The 19763-nt window shown below is 34.4% G+C and overlaps 1 protein-coding gene across 1 annotated transcript in view; it reads right to left on the bottom strand.

Moving 5' to 3' along the window:
- Window positions 1-19763, bottom strand: part of BRIP1 (BRCA1 interacting helicase 1) — a 78143-nt gene that overhangs the window by 54038 nt on the left and 4342 nt on the right. Inside the window, exons 5-11 of the mRNA XM_067309629.1 lie at window positions 18480-18607; window positions 17129-17263; window positions 7929-8222; window positions 5639-5860; window positions 4933-5132; window positions 1167-1299; window positions 500-651 (exon numbers count right to left, since the gene is read on the bottom strand). Coding sequence (XP_067165730.1) covers window positions 500-651; window positions 1167-1299; window positions 4933-5132; window positions 5639-5860; window positions 7929-8222; window positions 17129-17263; window positions 18480-18607 — 1264 coding nt within the window. The remainder of the gene's footprint in view (window positions 1-499; window positions 652-1166; window positions 1300-4932; window positions 5133-5638; window positions 5861-7928; window positions 8223-17128; window positions 17264-18479; window positions 18608-19763) is intronic.

Here is a 19763-nt window from a genome sequence, read left to right as displayed (position 1 = left end):
CAAATTGTAAGTGCTAAAAAAAAAACAAAAAAATCCATGCATGTTTAACTTGGCAATACATCAAGAAAATGTACATGTAACCTTCAAATAAATTTGTTCAATACCTGAATTCACTTACAAATGCAAAAAGTAATTTGGTAGTATTTAAATTAGTTCTCAATAAATTTTTCCCATGTAAATAGATTTTTCAAAGCTTTTTCAAGTGTTCAGTTTTGCTCAGAAGAAGCCAGGCACCATAAAAGAGGCGTTGTACAAATGAAAGAGGCAATTTGGCAAAGCAGCAGAATTAAGTTTGTGTTAGGCATGCCTACCTGGCTCCCACCAGCAACTCTTTGTTCTTCAGCACACATAAAGCTATTCAAACATTCTATAAAACATATTTGCATTTATAAAAGGAAAAATGACTATCACAGACCTATGAAATGCTCTCACTTGAAATTTTCATTTTTTGATGAAGTAGGAGGGGAGAACAAACACCACGAAGTTCAGGTTCACTGACCTGCTATTTTCTTTAAAAAGACATAAAAGAATCATGAATAACCCTTTTAGCACAATCTGAGTAGCAGGGCTCACAACCGGTATCTCAATAACTTCTTCTCTACCAAACACCAGTATTTTTTCTTCCTTTTCCAGGACAGCAGCAAAATGTTTCTGTAAGAGGCAGACTCCACATTAACAACATTCTAAATATCTTCTCAAAACCAAAGCTAATACAAATCCAAGATGACCACCACATTGTTTTAAAAAGTTCACCTAACACAGCTATAAAGTCAGACTGAAGGTAGAATTGGAAAGGAAAAGTAACCATACTTTCAACATGTTTGGCTTGCACATAAAGGAAAGATAAGCTTGAGAATAAGGTAAATACATTTCAACAGTCAATAAAAATGCAGATGGATAGTACAGACAAAACTATCAGTGACCAAATTGTTCAATTTAAATAATTTTACATGATCAGTTATATACTTTGAAACATTGATTCGCTACAAGTTCCAGTAGCTTAAATGGATAACTCCTGGTTTTCATCAGGTATAATTTTCAGACAGCTTTGTAAAGTTGTATTAATTTAAAAGAAATATACATAAGATAAATGTTAGCTCATCAAGATGTTTAACAAGATCAGTATTATGCACTCTGTCACTCACTCACATGGCATACAACATTACCTGTAGAATGGGAAAAGTAATATTGGTTATTCCCATGTTGTGCAAAATGGTGAGCATTTCTTTTCCGCTCCAAACCTTACAAGAAGTTTCATATCCTCTTTCTACTAGTTGACCAGAGCTCTCCTGTAACCAGCTGTAAGAGGGAAATCAGAAATAATTTCAGCATTAATTTTAGTGAGATTTAGAGATACTTTCCAGGTACAAAATCAACTGAACTTCAAAAATTCCACCATGCTTTGACGATGACAAACATCTGCAGAAAAACATCTAAGTAGATAGATGCTGTTCTTCCTTATGCAATTTTTACATCTTTGAACTGACTACTATGAAACCGCTTGTGACACAGCTCATGGAAGTGAAAGGAAAACTTGCCCCATATGTTATATTTTATCACCACATAGTGTCTTTACATTAGGAAAAAGGATGAAAATATAATCTGTTCCTACGATATGTCAGGCACATTTAAGAAATATTTCTGTAGTCTTATTTCCATGTTTAAAGTTGTTGCATTCTTCAAGTCACTCATCACTACTCTAAATGATACCCTAACTGATACTCTGATTGGTCTGTTATCCTGCCAATTTCAGGCTTCCTTAATAAGAAACAAACTTTGAGGTTTTCTTAACCATAAAATGACTATTTTTAATATTTATACACAGTTATGCTAGGTATGCCAACAAAAAGTGCATACTTTAACCTAGCTACAGATGTTTGCAACTGTTAGAGTCTCGCAACCTACAACATTTTGAAACCGTTTCAAAATTAAGCAGCATTATAATCCTACTGACAATGCAAAACGCAATTGGCTTTTCTATAAAGATGACCTAACCATGCAGATCTTCTCATCTGTGGCAGAGCTAATATTTTCTCTAACTAAACATGTCCTTCATCATTTATCCAGTATTGCAGCACTTCCTCTCTGTTGAGAAAAGCAGACAAGCTTGCTCCCTCTCTGGAAATGCCGAAGCTGCCTGTTTTGTCAACCAGCAGGAGGCATCAGAAAGGCAGCTGTCATTTCTACATCACTTTAAAATATGCATCTGTAAAATCACTTACTCATTATCAACTAAAGCAACAAGGCTTAGGGACTGTTTTGGTTACAGATTTCCTATCCTGTCACTGTAAATAATCTGTTCAATGGGACAAAACTTTGCAAATTTAGAATAAAATACATCCAATTTAATCTAAAGTATTTCCTTGAAATACTGTTAATTTAGTATAATTACTTGTTTTTAGAATAAAGCAGTAAGAGTGAATAAAATCAGCCTGATTCCCAGAAAGATACCTATGGTTTTGAAGGAAAAACAGTATATCCAATTTGTTCAGGGAAAGATTTAACAAATGTTACAAACTGCATTCAATTGCAGAAAGCATATACACACACACACACACCAAAATTCTATGTTCATGTCGCTTACTCTACTGAACAAACTCATTTGCACTGGTAAACCTGCATCACCATCAGGAAAGCTTGCCAGTATACCTCTACGGCATATATTCAGATTCCTCAGAAAGGTCATTTTAGCACCTCATTGGCACTAAGCCCATGCTTAAGTGCTTTCTGGAATCAGGGCCCAGGATATTTATAACTGAAATAAGATTTTTCTAATTACCCATGCATTTGGCAAAGCCATGTCACTTTATGCAATAGCATATTACCAATTACTGGCTATTTACACCCAGTCTTTTGCTTTCCAACAACTGCTTTTCGTACTGTTGGCAGATTTGCCAAGACAATCAACCTTAGTTTTTCTGATAAGGTTAAAAGGCTTGAGGCAATCAAATCTTTAGCCATGCTGTTCTGATCTTTTACTAAAATTTAACATTTGAAACATCCAAGGGAGGATAATTAGCTTCCGGGAAAAAAAAAAAAAAATCACTTGTCTCTGTGGCACATAAACATTATTATTCTAAGAATGGAGAGAGGATAGGAAAAATGGTAAACGGCTTGCTGTCCAAGGTTTATTTTGCCAACTACTAATAAAACAAAATGATTATTTGATATGAGTTCAGTTAACTTCAAAGCTAGTTGTACCATTATCCACTTTTACACCACTGACTTTATTATTCAGGTTTCAATGGCAGTGCATTTCTGAACTCTTTCAGTCCTTGGATCCTCAAAAGATTAAAAATTAAGGACTACAGAGCCAAAATTCCCAATTTTCTAGTGGTGACAGACTCTTCTGACATTGTTTCAATTTTGTTCTAACTGCTCCCCCCAGACTACTTCTGCCTTGTCCCCGCTTGTTGCTTTCCCACCTTCCCCAACTTCTGCTCTTGATCTTTATTTTCTTCTCTTTCATCCCCTCTCCCTATTTTCAACTTCTGCTTAGGTCCCTCCCTTCCAGTTCTACCATCTTCAAGGATTCTGGGGTTTACTTTCCCTCTCTTGCCTTATTACCTTCTTCTCTATGGAGAAAAGCAGAGAACAGAACATTTTCCATTTTCTCCACTCCTCTCTGCCCTACCTATCAATTCTTGCTTCCAAAAACAACTTTCTCAGTCATCCTTATTTCTCTGTCCACTGAATTCTACGATCCTTGTGTTCCAGTATGGGAAGTACCAAGAGATTTGGCACATGCTCGGTTTCAATTTCAGTACAAAAGCAAATCATGAAAATCATGTTCTTCTGACACAGTCAAGGGAGAAGGAATGCTCAGTTATTCTGTGTGGACAGCTTTTTTCTGATAGCAATTAGAAACTCAAAGAGGATAGTGCATGTTCTGTGCAAGGAGTTTGCTACCTGAATTCTCTAAAGACTTTGACAAGTCTCTACTAAGAATTTGTATTTACTGCAGTTTTTCAGACCCCTATCTCTTTGCTCAAGTTGGAGCAAAGTTTTGGAGGGAACACAAAAGGCACCCTTGATAAATTCACTTTCAAATATTGAGAATCTGTTCCAAATCATGGAGGCAAAGAGATTCTGAAACAGATTTAAAAACTTATTTACTATTAAGCATGGATAAAATATTTTCCCCTGGCCTTTCTGAAAAACAACTGAATGATTTTAGATAAAAGTTAACAATTTTCAGGACCGGAAATTTAAGCACTGTATAAGTATTCAAATACTGCAAAGACAGAAGCAACTTAAAACAGAATATTATAATGAATGTGTTTGACAGCTTTAGTGGTTAAGCATTACTACCTACGCTCTATAATGAAGTTGGCTGCCTTTTACTGGACCAATAAAGGATTATTATTTTACCTACACATGACAATACAGTGTTTGGGTAGAATTTTTCTTCTAGCTTCAGCACAGAATACTCTCTTGGGAACACAATTTTCTGTAACTTTTTCACACAAATAGAAAGTGTTTGTTACATCATCTTCTGTCCAAGGCTCCCAAAGTGTTTTATAAATGTTAATTAACTGATGCTTTGACAAAGTAATGCTATTGCTATTCGTCAAATAAGAAAACAAACACGTGAAAGATACACGGGTCCACGTAAAATTTTTGAACAGATCTTCATAAACTAGGAGAGTAAGTCGCATAAAAATCAGCAGTCTTCAAGAGCATGTTACTTTACAAAACAGAATCTGAATGCTTCCTCTTTAGTAAGAGAAGAGTGTTTTTCTTAAAGTAGACCAAAATCCTCCAGCCTCCTGAAATGAACAAAAAATCAAGTGACTGCATTGTTTGAAGTATACCTCTACTGTCTTTTATTTGATGCGCTCAGTAACCAGTAAATTGCATCAGTAAAAGAAATATAAATGTTATTTTTTAAAATACTAATTGATATAATAAAATTAAAAAGAGTTGCCTTACTTCATCAAAGAGTAGCACACAGCCCGTAGGGGCTCGTGATCCTTTTGCCTGATGTTGTTATTGACCATGAGATCTAGCTCTTCTCGAGCAGATCTTAGTTGATTTTCTGTAACACTGTAGCTCACTGATTCCCGAGCACAGTCCTCAATATTATGGGCTTCATCTAAAATGACTACTTGGCCTTTTAGGTTAATTTCCATCTACAAAAGAAAATAATTGTCTAGTAAAACAGTGAAATGCATAAATGAGAAATGGCAATCAGCAGGTTCCTGTTAGAAAGCACATATTCTGCATCATGGTGCAAGCAACAGAAAGTTGTTTCCAGTTTTTTGATCAAATTTCTGTAACTAGAAAACCAGGAAGAGAAAGGAAAAAAAAGCCCTATCTCTGCCTAGGTGAATATAATCTGAACCTACTACACTCTCCATAACCCACACATTTGTGAACTTTGGAAAGGTTCCGCTCTGTTGAGAGGAAAACACATGTGACTAATCAGCTAAAATATAAGACCAGTGAAAGTTTTACTTGCAATACAGAAACGCTCTTTTTAAATGAAAGCAGAAAAAAACCCTCTAACCCAGAAGTTATTTGTAGCTAATATTTTGGATATAAATATTGTAGTTGACTGTTGCACTGACCATTACGTTCTTTATTAACTTCATTTTAACTTCAGTTATTGCAATACTTCACTTACAAATATACTTACGCTCTCGCGTATCTGTGGGTCTAGGAGATAATTATAAGGACAAAATACAATATCTGCCCCCACCATGAGCTCTCTAGCTGCAAAATAGGCACAGGCACGAAGCTTCTTTCCCAGGCTCACTAGATCTTCAATGTCCCAAGCTTGACATTTCTTATGTGCCAACTGTAGCGTATAATATTCACTGAGTTTATGAACACCATGATAATAAAGACAGGACTTGCCCTAAAAACAAATAAGGACAGATAGTTAGATGTTACAAACAATAATAAAAACCAAATTTAAAACCTCAAAGCTTTTATGTGCATTTAGACTTTTGTTCATGAAAATGCTTCTAACAGCTGTTATTTACTTTGGACAATGATAAAAACACATCATGTCAGAAAGAAAACAAGCTAATCCATGTTCCAAAAAATGTAAAGCAATAAAGAACATCATCTTCTCTTTCATCTATAAAATCAAAGACAACTTCAGTCTTGCTAAGAACATTAACCTAGCAATCATCAAATGGGTGAAGAATTCAAAATCATGAATAATTACATCTAAATACCCACAAAAATATATAGATACAATATATTCTTATCCTTTGTCAATAAATTAATAAATTCTGCTTGAAAATTTAACAAGAAAAGCAAACTAGAAAATTTAAATCACATTTGAATCTACTTCTGCTCCTTATTTCATGTATTTCTCACCTCTAGTAAGCTCAGGATGGATTCAATGCATTTATCAACCTACAATGATTCTGTCAAGAATTTTCAAAGCAGCCTTTTTACTGGTGTTTAACTATGTCAAACAAAATTCAGTATCCTGGGGATTTTGAGGTTTGTGGACAGGAAGAGTCAAATGCATGGATCAGATATAATTTCTAAATTACAGAAATATGTACAGAATGTTAATACTGATGAATAACGATGCTAAGATTGAAATAATATTTCTCTGCTCTAATCAACCTGAAAATAATTTGCTATAAATTAGTTGCTGTGATTTTTGTAATATAATAATATAAATATGTAATAAAAATTACAGAAGATAATGAACTCCAGGAAAGATTTTCTTCAAAGGCATTTAAGGATAGAATGATAACTACAACAGGAAATCCCATCCCTTTTTAACACTAACACAACCAAAAGGTAAAGGTTGTCACTTTAAGTGATATCATATTTAGAGTCTTTTGGCTCACAAATTGTCCAGTATCTATTTATCAGCTCACTTCTGTAATAATAAACACTAACTGGCCCTCATTATCACTAGAATTTACTCTGAGGATTCAAGAATACAAAAACACTCACTCACACCTAATAACTAGAAAACAAACTCAAACCCCAACAAGATGATAAAAAAAAAACAGATATAGAATAATATTCTTTAAAGTAATAGTATCCTGAAGTGACAAGTTTGTTGTGCCATTTTCCACTGCTCTATTGTGAATTAAACATGGTGTACAAAACTTTTTCTCAAATTTTATTCTGATTATTACTGTTAAGCTTAATTTGCTATACACAGCTGTGAAATTTTTAAACATAAGGTTGTTCCTAATTCATTTTCACATATTTATAATCAGTCTATATGCATGGCTGTTACTTTGGTTCAAGAGGGGAACCAAAATGTATGGGAAAAATCTTGCTTTTTGCTTTACAATGACCAGAAAGCCCAACAGGACTTGCAGGTCTGGGGGGGGTGGGAGGGGTGGGGGTGGGGAGCAGGACCTCCAGTGGTAAATGAATTTTGTGTTCCACAGAGAGTGAGCAAAATCGCCACCTCATTGATTGGATTATTAAGATACTAATATCGCAGAACTGGTCATGGCTGATCCAATCAAGAAAGGGTTCTTAGCCATTATGTATACGACAAGAAATTAAATCCAATCTTTATTTTAAGACAATTTTTCTAACTAGACAACTATTTTATCCCATATATTGCAATCAACATTATCAAAGTTTACACATGCAAAGGAAGAAAATTTAAGTATAAAGGCACCAGTCTTGAATGCGTAACTTCATCATGGTTAAAGGAAAATATTTTGAGTAAAACAATTTTTTTTTAATTATAATTAAGTTTACAAATAACCAACAACAATAATTATTCCCATCATCACATGCTTTTACATATTGATACCATGTATCAACATTTTCTAGAAATTAATATTCTAGTTTAAAGCAGGTTACTGGAAGGCATTTAACCAACAGCATTAAGAAGTTATAAAATATTACTCATTCCAACGGTTCACACAATTATCTTTCATTCAAATATGCTTAAATGAATGCCCATTTTCTGAAACAAAACTACTCACGTGTTTTCCTTCCAGCAGCTCTACACACATTTCATTCCTGTTACTACTGCTACCAGACACCACTGGATGAATACAGGTATAATCCCGGCTAGAAAGAATTGTCATAGGGACACTGGAATATGCTGTTCTCTTCAACTCTCTGGTAATCTGGGATATTTGCTTGTGTGTTCGTGTTCCAAAAAATATTTTGGGGATGAATGACTGATCTCCATCTTCTTTCTTCTTTGCGTTACTAGCATCTTTATCAGTTTCTTTTCCAGAAGAACAGGAACACTGAGTGCAAGGGTCAGAAGACTGCAACAAAAAACAAAAAAAGATTAAGAAAATCCCACTGCAAGATGAACAGGCCAAATCTGTTTATAGTCTGTTTGGAAAATGCTTTCTGGGACAGTTCAAGATAGCCTGTGAAATCACCAGGCTGGCCTACCAAACTGCAAAAGGCTTATACATGTTAAAGTATACACAACACCTCCTTATGCCTGAAAACCTTAAAATACTTTTAGCAATCCCTGGATACAACTTTATCATAACCCAATCATAGGAAGGATTAGTACTCAGCTGAGGACTGACACACATGAATAATGTAAAGGAACTTCTCACATGCAAATATTTAAACACTCCTGAACCTGCACCTTAAAGGAAGAAAACCTAACCAGACACCCAAACTACAATGATGAGAACATTTTTTTTTAAAGCAAGCAAAAGAAATCTGGACAGTTTAATGAAATTTCATTTGCAGATAAAAACTGACTACCTCATATATATTCCATTAGAAACATGTTTGCCATGCTATTATATATCAAAGAATATCTAGTAACTATGAGACTAAAAGACAAAATAAAAAACAATCCTGTGAAATGCATTTTTTACTCCTGAGAAACACCATTTTTAATGTCCTTCATGATATAAAATACTGGAAAGATTTAGATAAGATTGTAATAAATAGTGTGAAAACAGCAGACACATGGAAACCAAATAATTCTGAAGTAACCTTGTCCACACACATCTCCTATAAAAGGATAATTAATTTTTCTAGAGTAAAATAGTTTGTATTTGGTTTTCAGTTTGATAGCGCAAGTAACAATGTGTACTTGCCTGCTCAAATATTCCCCCCTCCCCACTTAACTGTAATGAGTAAGATTAACCATCATAAACAAATGCTAAGTCATGCCGCGTGTTACACCACAATACTGGGGATCAAGCTGTCTTTTAGCCTCCACTCTGTGGAAAAGCAAGTTCATATTACCTTCAGTCCCACTCAGCCTTGTCCACCATTAAATATTACAATACATGATAGAATGCGAGTAAATGTAACCCTGCTGGAGCTGTCACTCACTGGGATAAAAGGTTCACTGATGTGCCAAATAAACAGGCCCTCAAAGCAGATAAAGTTACACCCATGCTGGAATTGTTACATTCCCTTCTCAGGTTGCCAGTAACAGCAGATCTCATTACGGTGTGCTGCCACATTAAATAGCCAGTTCCAAATATCCTGCCTTCTATATCGAATAATTACTTATTCACTGAAAGGATAAAAAGAAGAGTTATGAATGGGGCTCTTGTCGACAGTGAAGCAGGAAACAGCTGACATATGGTATATGTTACATATGTGGCAATATTCAACTCAGTCTGTACTCGCATAGAAAACTGGAATGCAAAAATTCTACCTTGATATTTCTATCATCTATATTCTATTCTGCTCTTTGAAATAATGAGCACCACATTTACATACTAACAGCTAATATAATAGAAGCAGAATCAGCTTGCTTACCACACAGACCTTTAAAAAAACATTTATCTCTTCATTTTAATTCAAGACAGATTGCTCATATTTTCAGAGGAAGAAAGAATATGCATAATTCAAAGATGATAAAAATATCACTAATACTTCACTGCTAATGCTAAACCTCATATTTAATTTGCCAAATAAAAATAGCAGGAAAATATCAAGGCCAAACAGGTGACTATTCTGAAAAAGTTGTTCTAACTGTTTTTGTACGATCAAGACAATAGGAAAATACAGTTCAAATATTTACATATCAAGTTCTTTTGTGATGTTTTTTAAAAACGATAATAAAGTTTCTTTCCCTAAAAAGATTTAAAAGTGTGTTCGTGTGTGTAAGGTCACATATTTTACAGGTGGTCTCGTAACTTTTTCTTAAAAAGTTTGAAAGTGATATAATACTGGCTTTAAAAAGCACTTTATCCACTATTCCATCTTTAAAATATTACCCTTTAAAAATGTTTTAAAAGAGAAAGTTGTACTCAGACTGATTTTATAGTAACCAGTAAAAGCATAAAACTGCCCTGCAGTAGTCATAATATTTCTGAAAGTCACAGATGCCATTAGCCCAACCTAAATAAACAAACAAATAAAACCTTAGAAGGCCCCTTATAATGAAGAGAAACGTTAAGAAAATGGTTATAGCATAATCTAAAAGTTGAGTTCTTCATGTTATTTGCATTACTACATTTGAATTCTTTGTAATCCTTTAAAAATGCTTTGGTCATTTCTAAATTTTATTAAAAATAAACTATTTTAGTTCTATATTTCTATGAAAGAAGTTACTGTTGATATCACATAGCAAAAACTAATGTAGTATTGTTAATCTCCCATTACTACTGAAAAAGCAAAGATGCAGAATATTTAATAAATGGACAAAGTGATAACTACTAATATGGTAGTTCACATGGCAGTGTTGCCTCAAAAAATGTAAGTCTTTAGAGCTGGAAAGCAGAGATACTTTCTAACTTATAATAAAATTAGAAAACTTTCCAACATTTATGCGAAGATCTATAGACTTTTTTTTTTTGATTATAAATGATTAATATTAAGAGAACTGAGAACTATTTCACTAACAGTCCCTGTTTGACATACTGTGAGAGCTTTCCCTCCTTACCCCTACAGGTCACCACCTCAGCCACAGCATCAATTTAGGTATGTACACAATTTAAAAATGTCACAGAATTTAATCCTACAATCCTACTTAGAGCACCCTTTTGCTCCATTTGCACTGTTCTAAAAATAGCTGAGTTGCAAGTGTATTTACTATGTATGGTGCATTCTTGTCTAGAACATGACAAGAATAAAAGGACTTGACATATATGAGTAACAATTTCCAGAATTACAATAGTTGTGCTTAAAATTTTGCAGTTGATATAAAACCCTCTGGCTTCATAACTAAACCTATTTTCAGCTGTTTGAATCTGGGAGTGACTTTCATTTAGGAGAGGAAGAAAAAAAATATACCCCTCTACTTTCCGCAGTATTTCACCAGAAATATCCAGTAACAGATGCTGTTGAACATCAGATGCCGAACTATATGGACCTTGTTCTAATCTAGCTTGTTTTTCCTTCTGTTTGTGGGTAGATAAAACAGCCTACCACATCAATATTTATATGGCAAAAAACGTAGAAGTCAGATTAATAAAAGAATAATCAAGTTCACCAACCTGTCCTACGTGTAAAATAAAGCTCAACAAACACTGAGGCTATGATCTTTGAAGCACAAAGAGATAAGAGGAGTTCTTCATATCTTCATCTACATTTCCTGGTTACAAAGCCATCTAACTGATACAGCCGTGAATACCTCTTGTGTGAAATATCACACAAGCACAACCTAGTAAGGTATCAGCAGTGACATTACCGGAGCTTTTCAACTATTCCTTTATACGCTCTCAAAAAGCACAGTATTCTGCTGCTGCTGAAGCCTCTTGATTAAAGTACACAAAGCAGCTGTTTATCCTCTCACAGTAACCAGCAGGTGAACCCGGTTCAATATTTATCACAGGCTTTCACAGATCACTGCTAACCAAGCAAACGTTTTAATTAAGCTGGAACTCGCTTCAAAGAGCTCATTCAAAATGTCAATCAGCGGGTAAAGGATCAGATACGGTGTCAGGTGAGAGCATGTAATACAAATCCACAACTTTCTTCATCCCATCGTGGTAAATTAGCCTATTCTAGAGTCCAGACCCTGATTGTAACAGACTGCCAGTCTCCTGGAATGTGTAACAGAAGTCACTCAAACTCTATTGTGAAGGTTGTAAGCAATATGTTAAACTGCAATGGGCTAGCACATTAAGACAGATTCTTTTCGCAGTTGTTTTTTGATACCCCAAGTGTTTGTTACACTACTCTCCATTTACTGTTTATTTTTTTTACCTAGCATAAATGGGGATTCCTTAACGCAGCTGCCCCAGTTTCTCAGACCACATGCTTTGACAGAAGTAATCAAGAGAGTACTATAAGGGTATAATTTCTCATCTAAACTCATACTAGAACTGCCCTCTTTTGCAAGAATCAGCAGCTGAAGGACAGAAATGGATTCCCAGGCGCTAGACTGAAAGAAGCTAAGAACAAGCAACTGCTTTGAGCAGAAGATCCTACACCTCCTGGATCTACAGATGTTCTTTTGGTGCAGCAACGCCGGGCAGCACTTCTCATGCTCTTGCAACAAACAATCCATTCTCTCTCTGCTGGGCTACAAAAAGGAACACTTGACAAGAAGTTACCTTTGCTTCGAGTACAAAATTGACTGCAATAAAACACAAATTAAACAAAGCAGGTTTTATCTGATTAAGAAAAATAAAAATGGAGGAACTCCTCTCGCACTTTCCAAATTTTATGTATTACTTTAATTTTCATAGTTTTCACTACACTTAGAAACAAATGCAGATTTCTTTGCCATTCAGCAGATGTTGGGAATCAATTTTCAATCACTGTGCACACCTAGTTACTTTTAATGTAAGCCATTCTTACTAATGCTAAGGGACTTAGTCATACATTTCCAAACATGTTCAAACTAACATGGCTTTTTATACGAACTTTGTTTTGCTGCAGTATTGTCAATATCAGCCCTGTTCAGGGGAGCCAACTAATAGCTTTGTAAGTGCATGCCTTGTTTAAGGTGACGTACCTCCTAAAACGAGAGGCAAAAAAGAGTTTAAGAAGGAATAAGATAAGTGTAGATTGGAATAAACAATGTGTTTATTGCATTATTGTATCATCCTAAATACATAATCAATTATGATAATAGCAATGAAATTACCTCCGTTGACTTTATTTCAAACAGGATAAACTACACTAGAAAAGTATTTTTATAACTAGCAGTCTATGGTGTGACAGTCTTGATGTCATAAAACTGAACCTAGTTAAAGTAGCTGAAATACTAAAGATAAATAAGGCCTTACTTTCTGAAATTGTTTCTTGATGTCAAACCAGTTCTCAGTTCCTAAAGTAAAAGTTCACCACAGGCAAATAATATTCTATCCTTTCACTCTTAAACATAAAGATTAAAAAAGCTTTTATTTCTTAGGTCACTTTTTTTTTTTTAAATTAAAGAAAAAGCTTAGAAAATATGTTTGAAAATGCCATCAATCCATGGCACAACCCAACGAAGTTTTTAAAAAGTGGTACATATCGTGATTTTAGTCTAAACCTTTTTATTTCATAAACACATTGGTAAGTCTTTGGATTCTGACTCAACCACTTTTTTTTTCCTGTAGCAGTTGAATTTGAAACAAACTACTGTGTTATAGCTGAGTTTATTTTTTTCTATTTTTGGAGGCAAAAATAGAAATTGTTCTAATACAAGAGTATATTTTTCATCACCATCAGAGACTGAAAACATCAACCAGCAGGCCAAAAAACTCCCAGTACAGCTCCTGGATATGTTCCAAATATGGAAGCGTAGAGAGAAGCCTGGACCAAAATGTCATGATAATACTTCCAGGCTTACTCCATAGATAATAAATCCAGAACTTCAGTGACCATCCAGTCTAAACTGTTACTCGTGCCCTACGATAGCTGAGCAAATTCCTTTTTGGCCTGAAGCAATATTCTTATTTTTTTTAAGTAGTCTTTAAACAAGGATGTTCAGTAATAAATAGTCCTCAGTAGTTTACTGTACGTCTATCTGCAAAATCAGACCCCTGGATAGCACATTATAACGTACCGCTCGACTTCAAAAAGACTTAGAAGATCAGACTCTTACTCAATTTTTTACTTAACAAATAGTCAATCTATATTAAAAGTTTTCAGTTTTCTTCGCTACCTGAACTTTCTAGAACTTGTAAATCAAGTTTTTCAGACACCCACAGACAAAGCAAATCTGACAGCGAAGGAAGAAAAGTCTTTGTCTTCCTTCCAATGAAGGAAGAAATGTCTGAAAATCAACAGCACACTCTGCTGGCCTTTGTATTTCACAGTATTGATTGAATTTCAGTTGCACAAAGCATTTAAAATCCTACTTGAAAACCTACACACCTATCCCAAAACTAATAAAAATTACTTACCCTCAAATAACCTAGAACACAGATATACTTTTGGCAAGAAAAGATCTAGCTATCAGTATCTTGAAGTAATACCAAAGTGTCTGGCTTGTTCTGTGTTTACAACAGCAAAGTATACTAGAAAGATGCACTTGAAGTTAAAACAAACAATGATTAAAATAAAAGTTAATTTAAGACACACAAAGAGCCAAGGGCTGTTGGAAGAGGAGAAAAGAGAATTCAACTGCTTGTTGAAATCAAGCACATTTCCAAACATGCATGTAAAACCCTGTACTTAAAAACTGAGTTACCTACAGTGTATTACTATAAAACGACACAAGAAAAAAAAATTGAAAAAGAAGAATGTCCTTTACCTTTTGAAAAGAAGGAAGTAGGTTCCCATACTGAAGAAAGAAATATGGGACAGACCTCCTTCCTTTTTCATATTTGTCTGATAAACTGGACAATTTCACGGTGTGCTCCTATACTTTAATATTGACAAGAACCATTCTATCACAGCCTTTGATAAGTGTTCACATGAACCAGATCACTAATGTAATTCAGCATCTGACATTCATCTCTACAGTGCCTCATATTTCTTCTTCTACTGGTTTTGCTTAAGCAATCTTTATATAAAAAGCAGAAAATTCAAGCACCAAGAATAGGAGAAAATTCTTAGCAGAAAGCTGCAGAAACAGCCCTGCATATTTGCACATCAGCATCTGTGAAACTTCTGCTATGAAAAGTGATAATTTTACAGTTTTTAAAACTATCATGGTAACACACAGGATTTTTCTTTTTAATCACGCGCAAAATGTATTACATGGTTTTTGTTATAATCTATTGCAGTGATCAGCCCCGGTTTTCTCCACATTACTTTTTTTAAGGTCTTAAAGGCACAGATGTTAATATTAGATACTGTCTCTTATCTATGGCATATATCATAAAACAAAGAAAGGGAAGGTGAACAAAATCTACAAACTCTCAACTGTTCTCACTGCATTTCCATGGTCCTAGTTTCAAGTTTTTACATAATATAATGCCATAAACCTACTATAAATTGTGATAAAACACAGATTTATACAAGTTGTACAACTGCTGTCACAAGTTAACAGGCTGAATTACTGGGCCAGATTCTCTGCTGTTGGGGAGCCATAGCCTAGTCACCATAGTGAGTTCAGCTCACTGTTTAGGGGAACAAATTGGATAGAAACAATTTACACTTTGCAAACCACTCCACTTCAGTTAAGAATAAAATGTTTTCTTAAGTGATTATAAACTGCAGTATTTTATCTAGATTAGAAGTAAGTCTACAACCATCCTCACTGTCTGCATTTATGTTAAGGCTAAGATTGTCAAGCATGACTAATGATTCTAAGTAGTTATTAGGACCTGAGATGCCTGAAAGGGTCTGATCATTTAAAAATGCTGAGCATTTAAGGTCTGAAAATTAGACTCTGAGAACTAGACATGACAAGCTTAACACTCAAAAAACAGGTTTGGGGAATTCTTTTACAAATATATTTTGATCTAATTCTTTTTACAAATACCACGTAAGTCTCTTATAGACTATTACTATAACTCTATATATGTAAACCATATTTTAAATGTGATTCATATTTCAATTTGTGATCCAATGAGTTCTATATTTTCAGTGTAGTACTACAGTATAAAGAGATTACGATACTAGGAAATTAAGGTACATGAAAAGTACTCCGAGACACCAAGGTACTCTGAAGTTAAGCTTTTATCACAGTCCGTTAAAAAAGAAATCTTTAAGAGTAACAATACTATTCGAGGATTTGAAAAGTCAAGGTTCATCCATATTTAGGTGCCACTAATGATACAGTTTTGCTGAAGGAACCACCCTCTGTCTCCCATCACCTCCTCTACCATAGCAGCATAAACTACAGAGAAAAAAAAGTTTTACTCTGGAGTCACTGTTTAACAGTTTGATTCTCACAGATGAAAAAAGTGATATGCATTTCTCAACTTAGCAAGCAAGACTGGCAAAGTCACTAACTCACAACACAACTTCAAAGCAGTCGTTCATGTGATTAGTATTACATATAGCGTTTAGCCTCTCTCTCATCCCTTGAGATCAAGAATGTGTGAAATTTTTATAAGGATGGAACACAGCCCCAATCCCAGAAAAATTAAATTCTATGGAGTCCTAGTAGCTACAACCAAACTCTAGGCTGACACAGAAATCTGACTATGAAGGTCCCTCAGCCGAGCAGGATCCAGGAACATGATGCTGCTTTTAAAAATTAAGCTCCTTTTTTAGTTTTTTTTTTTTTCTTCCTTTTACCACAAGAAGCACACAGTCACAAAAGATAAGAGTTAAACTAATTCTATATCCACTCAAAAATGCAAAACTTATAATACTTTCAAATGTTTTAATTGTTTGACACTTCCCCTCCTAAAAAATGTATGAAGAGGTTTCTAAAATATATAATAAAACTGTAGTTTTATAAAGCCAGCTTATAACTAAAGAATACAGAAAGTCTCAGACCCACACCAAAGGGAACCACAGATGATGTACTCACCCTAACAGGAGAAGGAAAGACCATTTCAGCTGAAGACTGTTACACAAGGGAGTGCTTCCCCAGCAATTCCTCACCTAGCTGGCAATGAGTCAGCACTGTCTCAGAAAATGCACTTTTTTTTTTTTGCTAGACATCACCATCAGCAGTAAAAGCCATTGCAGTTCCCACTATTGATAGTGACAATACATTACTTTAAAGTAACTTATATACTAGCAGTTTGGGAACTTTTACATTAATTGAGTGGGATGCACAATGCATTCTGAAAATATATTTAAGTCAAGTTTTCATGAGCATTTTCATTGCAGCAAAATCATTAAAAAGTTGATCTCTCTTGAACTAGCAATCATGATGTAAGAGCTATATTACTATATTACTTACTGTTTTAGGAGAAAAAACAGTGTTTTTCACACTTTTTTCAGAGTGAACAATCAGCTCACCATTCTTTCTCTGATGATAAACTTCTAAAGCATCAACTAGCTGCACTCCTTTTGCAAAACAATGACGTTTTCTAACCTGTTGGGGGAAAAAGTACTGTGCTTAAATACAGCGGACAGAAGTATGTGTTTACACTAGCGGTCGGTGATTTAGTCTCAATTTTTTTCCCACTGCGAGTCTGTTCTGGTAGTACAGTGCATTGCTAATATTTATTAACAGTTTAACCAGATCTAAGCCACATAAAAGTGCTTTCAGAAAAGTTACAAAATTTTAATATAAAAATTGAGTAACAAAAAAACCCCTGCAATTTTTAACCCTATCTCAAAAAGTAAGTTTGTCTTGGAAAACAGATTCATTAAAATAATCTAGTTATTTCTACATATAAACAGAGAACTAAATTACCAAACTGTTAGCAAGCTACCCTACTGCAGGTTCCTAGACAGCAACAGTCCTTTACTGAGTAACATATACTTCTAGAATAAGTGTTATGCAAAAAGTTTATTTTGATATTCATACAAGGTAAATTTCAAACTGAATTAGGCCCCCATTCTAATAATGTTCTTTTTTCACTGTAATCCCACATATTTTAGAGGCTGACCAAATGCAGGAACCTTCTTTGGCTCTTACTGAGCAAAAAAAGAGGATATATATTGTTTCCTAACTAATTAGTAACAGTTAATTACCACTGAGTTTGTCTTCTATTATTTCATCCTGTTACAAAACTGGTAGAAATTATGATGATATTATAGATAGAAACAGGAAACTTCCATAACTAAAAGCTATAAAAACTATTCACAGTGCACACCCGAGACACAAGTATTAAGCCACATGGTAGCAACACCAACACAGGTAAAACCATTACAGAAGTATTGCACCCCATGTAGCAGGCCAGAGATAACTGCATTTGACAGGATATAAAACAGAACTGTAATGCATTCAAAGTGGTATTTGTATTTTTAATACATATTTGCAATAGCACTTTCAACCCTAGAATATTGTGCTTCAACTGAATATTACAGACCAACTGGTGATACATGTATGCAACAAGTATATAGTTAGTATGCAACCAGCAATAGTATGTAACAAGTAATTTATGATATGGTATTGAGAATAATTTAATTCAACAGTGGACTCCATAGTAACAAGCAACAATAAAAATGAACAAAAAAAGCCAATCTAAATTATGACAGTGACATGACCCCATTAATCTCTATGCCTTCCTCTAAAATGTTGATACTTAACAGCTTGATTCAGCTATGCCTGAATTATCTTACTGCCAATAAATTTTGCTCACCTGCTGCTCAGTTTCTAAAGAGCGAATCCTTTTCCTGTCTACTTGAAAATCATCATTTTCATTGCCACATAGAGATGCCCTTTTTTTGGCAGACAATTTTGAAGCTAGGGTTTCGTTTTCCTTATGCTCTGTAAAAAGAGCAAGAGCATGTCCGTTACTAAGAATGCATTAAATAAAGGCAACATTTCTAAAAAGATAAATTATTAAACATAAAGACACATGATGTATGAAATGAAATAGTAGTGGATATTTCCTGACCCATTTACCATCATTTTCAAACAGAGCAGAATCATGTACTACTATTACAATGGCAAAAAAAGTCCTTGACTTAAAGAAAGCCAACGAAAGACATCACTGGCTATGTATTTTACTTCTAGAACAGATTTTGGCTGTCTATATATGAAGCAATAATATAGAAATTTGTTTTTTAAAGTTCTGTTTCTCTCCATAAATTAGATTTAAGACAGATGTGGATACCTAAGTATATATATCTATGGATACATACAGTATCCAACAAGAATGGAAAAAATATATATATTTAGTTTAGTTTATTTCTGTAGTAAACTGAACAAATACTAAAGGTATTAATTTAGGATGCTTAGTGCACTACCTTTGGACACTTTCATGAAGACATTTTTTAAAAAAACAGTTAAGAAATAAATATCTCCATTTTCTTGTATGTACTTGATACTATGGCTAACTGCAAGGGACTATTTTTTAGAACAAAAATAACATCCTCATAATAGTTTCCAATCGTTTGCCAAAGTCATAATGCCGAACTAGGACAGTGCAGATCAACATCTTCAGCAATTGTGAATGAGGCTTCCTTGAGGCACTTCACAGCCAGTTGTTGTCTCCAGCAAACAAGTTCTATCTGCACCTATATTTTCAGCTAACTACTCATGTCCCTTAATTTTTATAGTTTTACAAATTATATATTTTGCAAAATCAAGTGAAACTAACTACAGAACTGCAATGTGAAATACCTGTTTAAAAAAAAAAAATCCCAAGCACAAAAAATAAGCCTCTATAATCCCCATTTCCTGTTACAGTTACCTAACATATTTCCCTTAACAATAGGCACTTTGAAGGAAAACAAGAATTTATGGTGGCTCTTTGTGTCTATGAATACACCCAACCTCTTTTTCTTTCTGTATCTGACCAGCAGGACAGGTGTTGCAACACCTTCCATGTTAACAACAGTGATGTCTTTCTGTAGTGAGGGTTTTACTCAAAGTGTTTGCTACGGAGCATAGTATTCTAGGCCTATATGGCACTTGCAAG

The sequence above is a fragment of the Apteryx mantelli genome, chromosome 22 (genome assembly GCF_036417845.1).
Source record: "Apteryx mantelli isolate bAptMan1 chromosome 22, bAptMan1.hap1, whole genome shotgun sequence".
NCBI lineage: Eukaryota > Metazoa > Chordata > Aves > Apterygiformes > Apterygidae > Apteryx > Apteryx mantelli.
The sequence above is the reverse complement of the archived record's forward strand: the minus strand, read 5'-3'. Positions and strand labels throughout refer to the sequence as shown.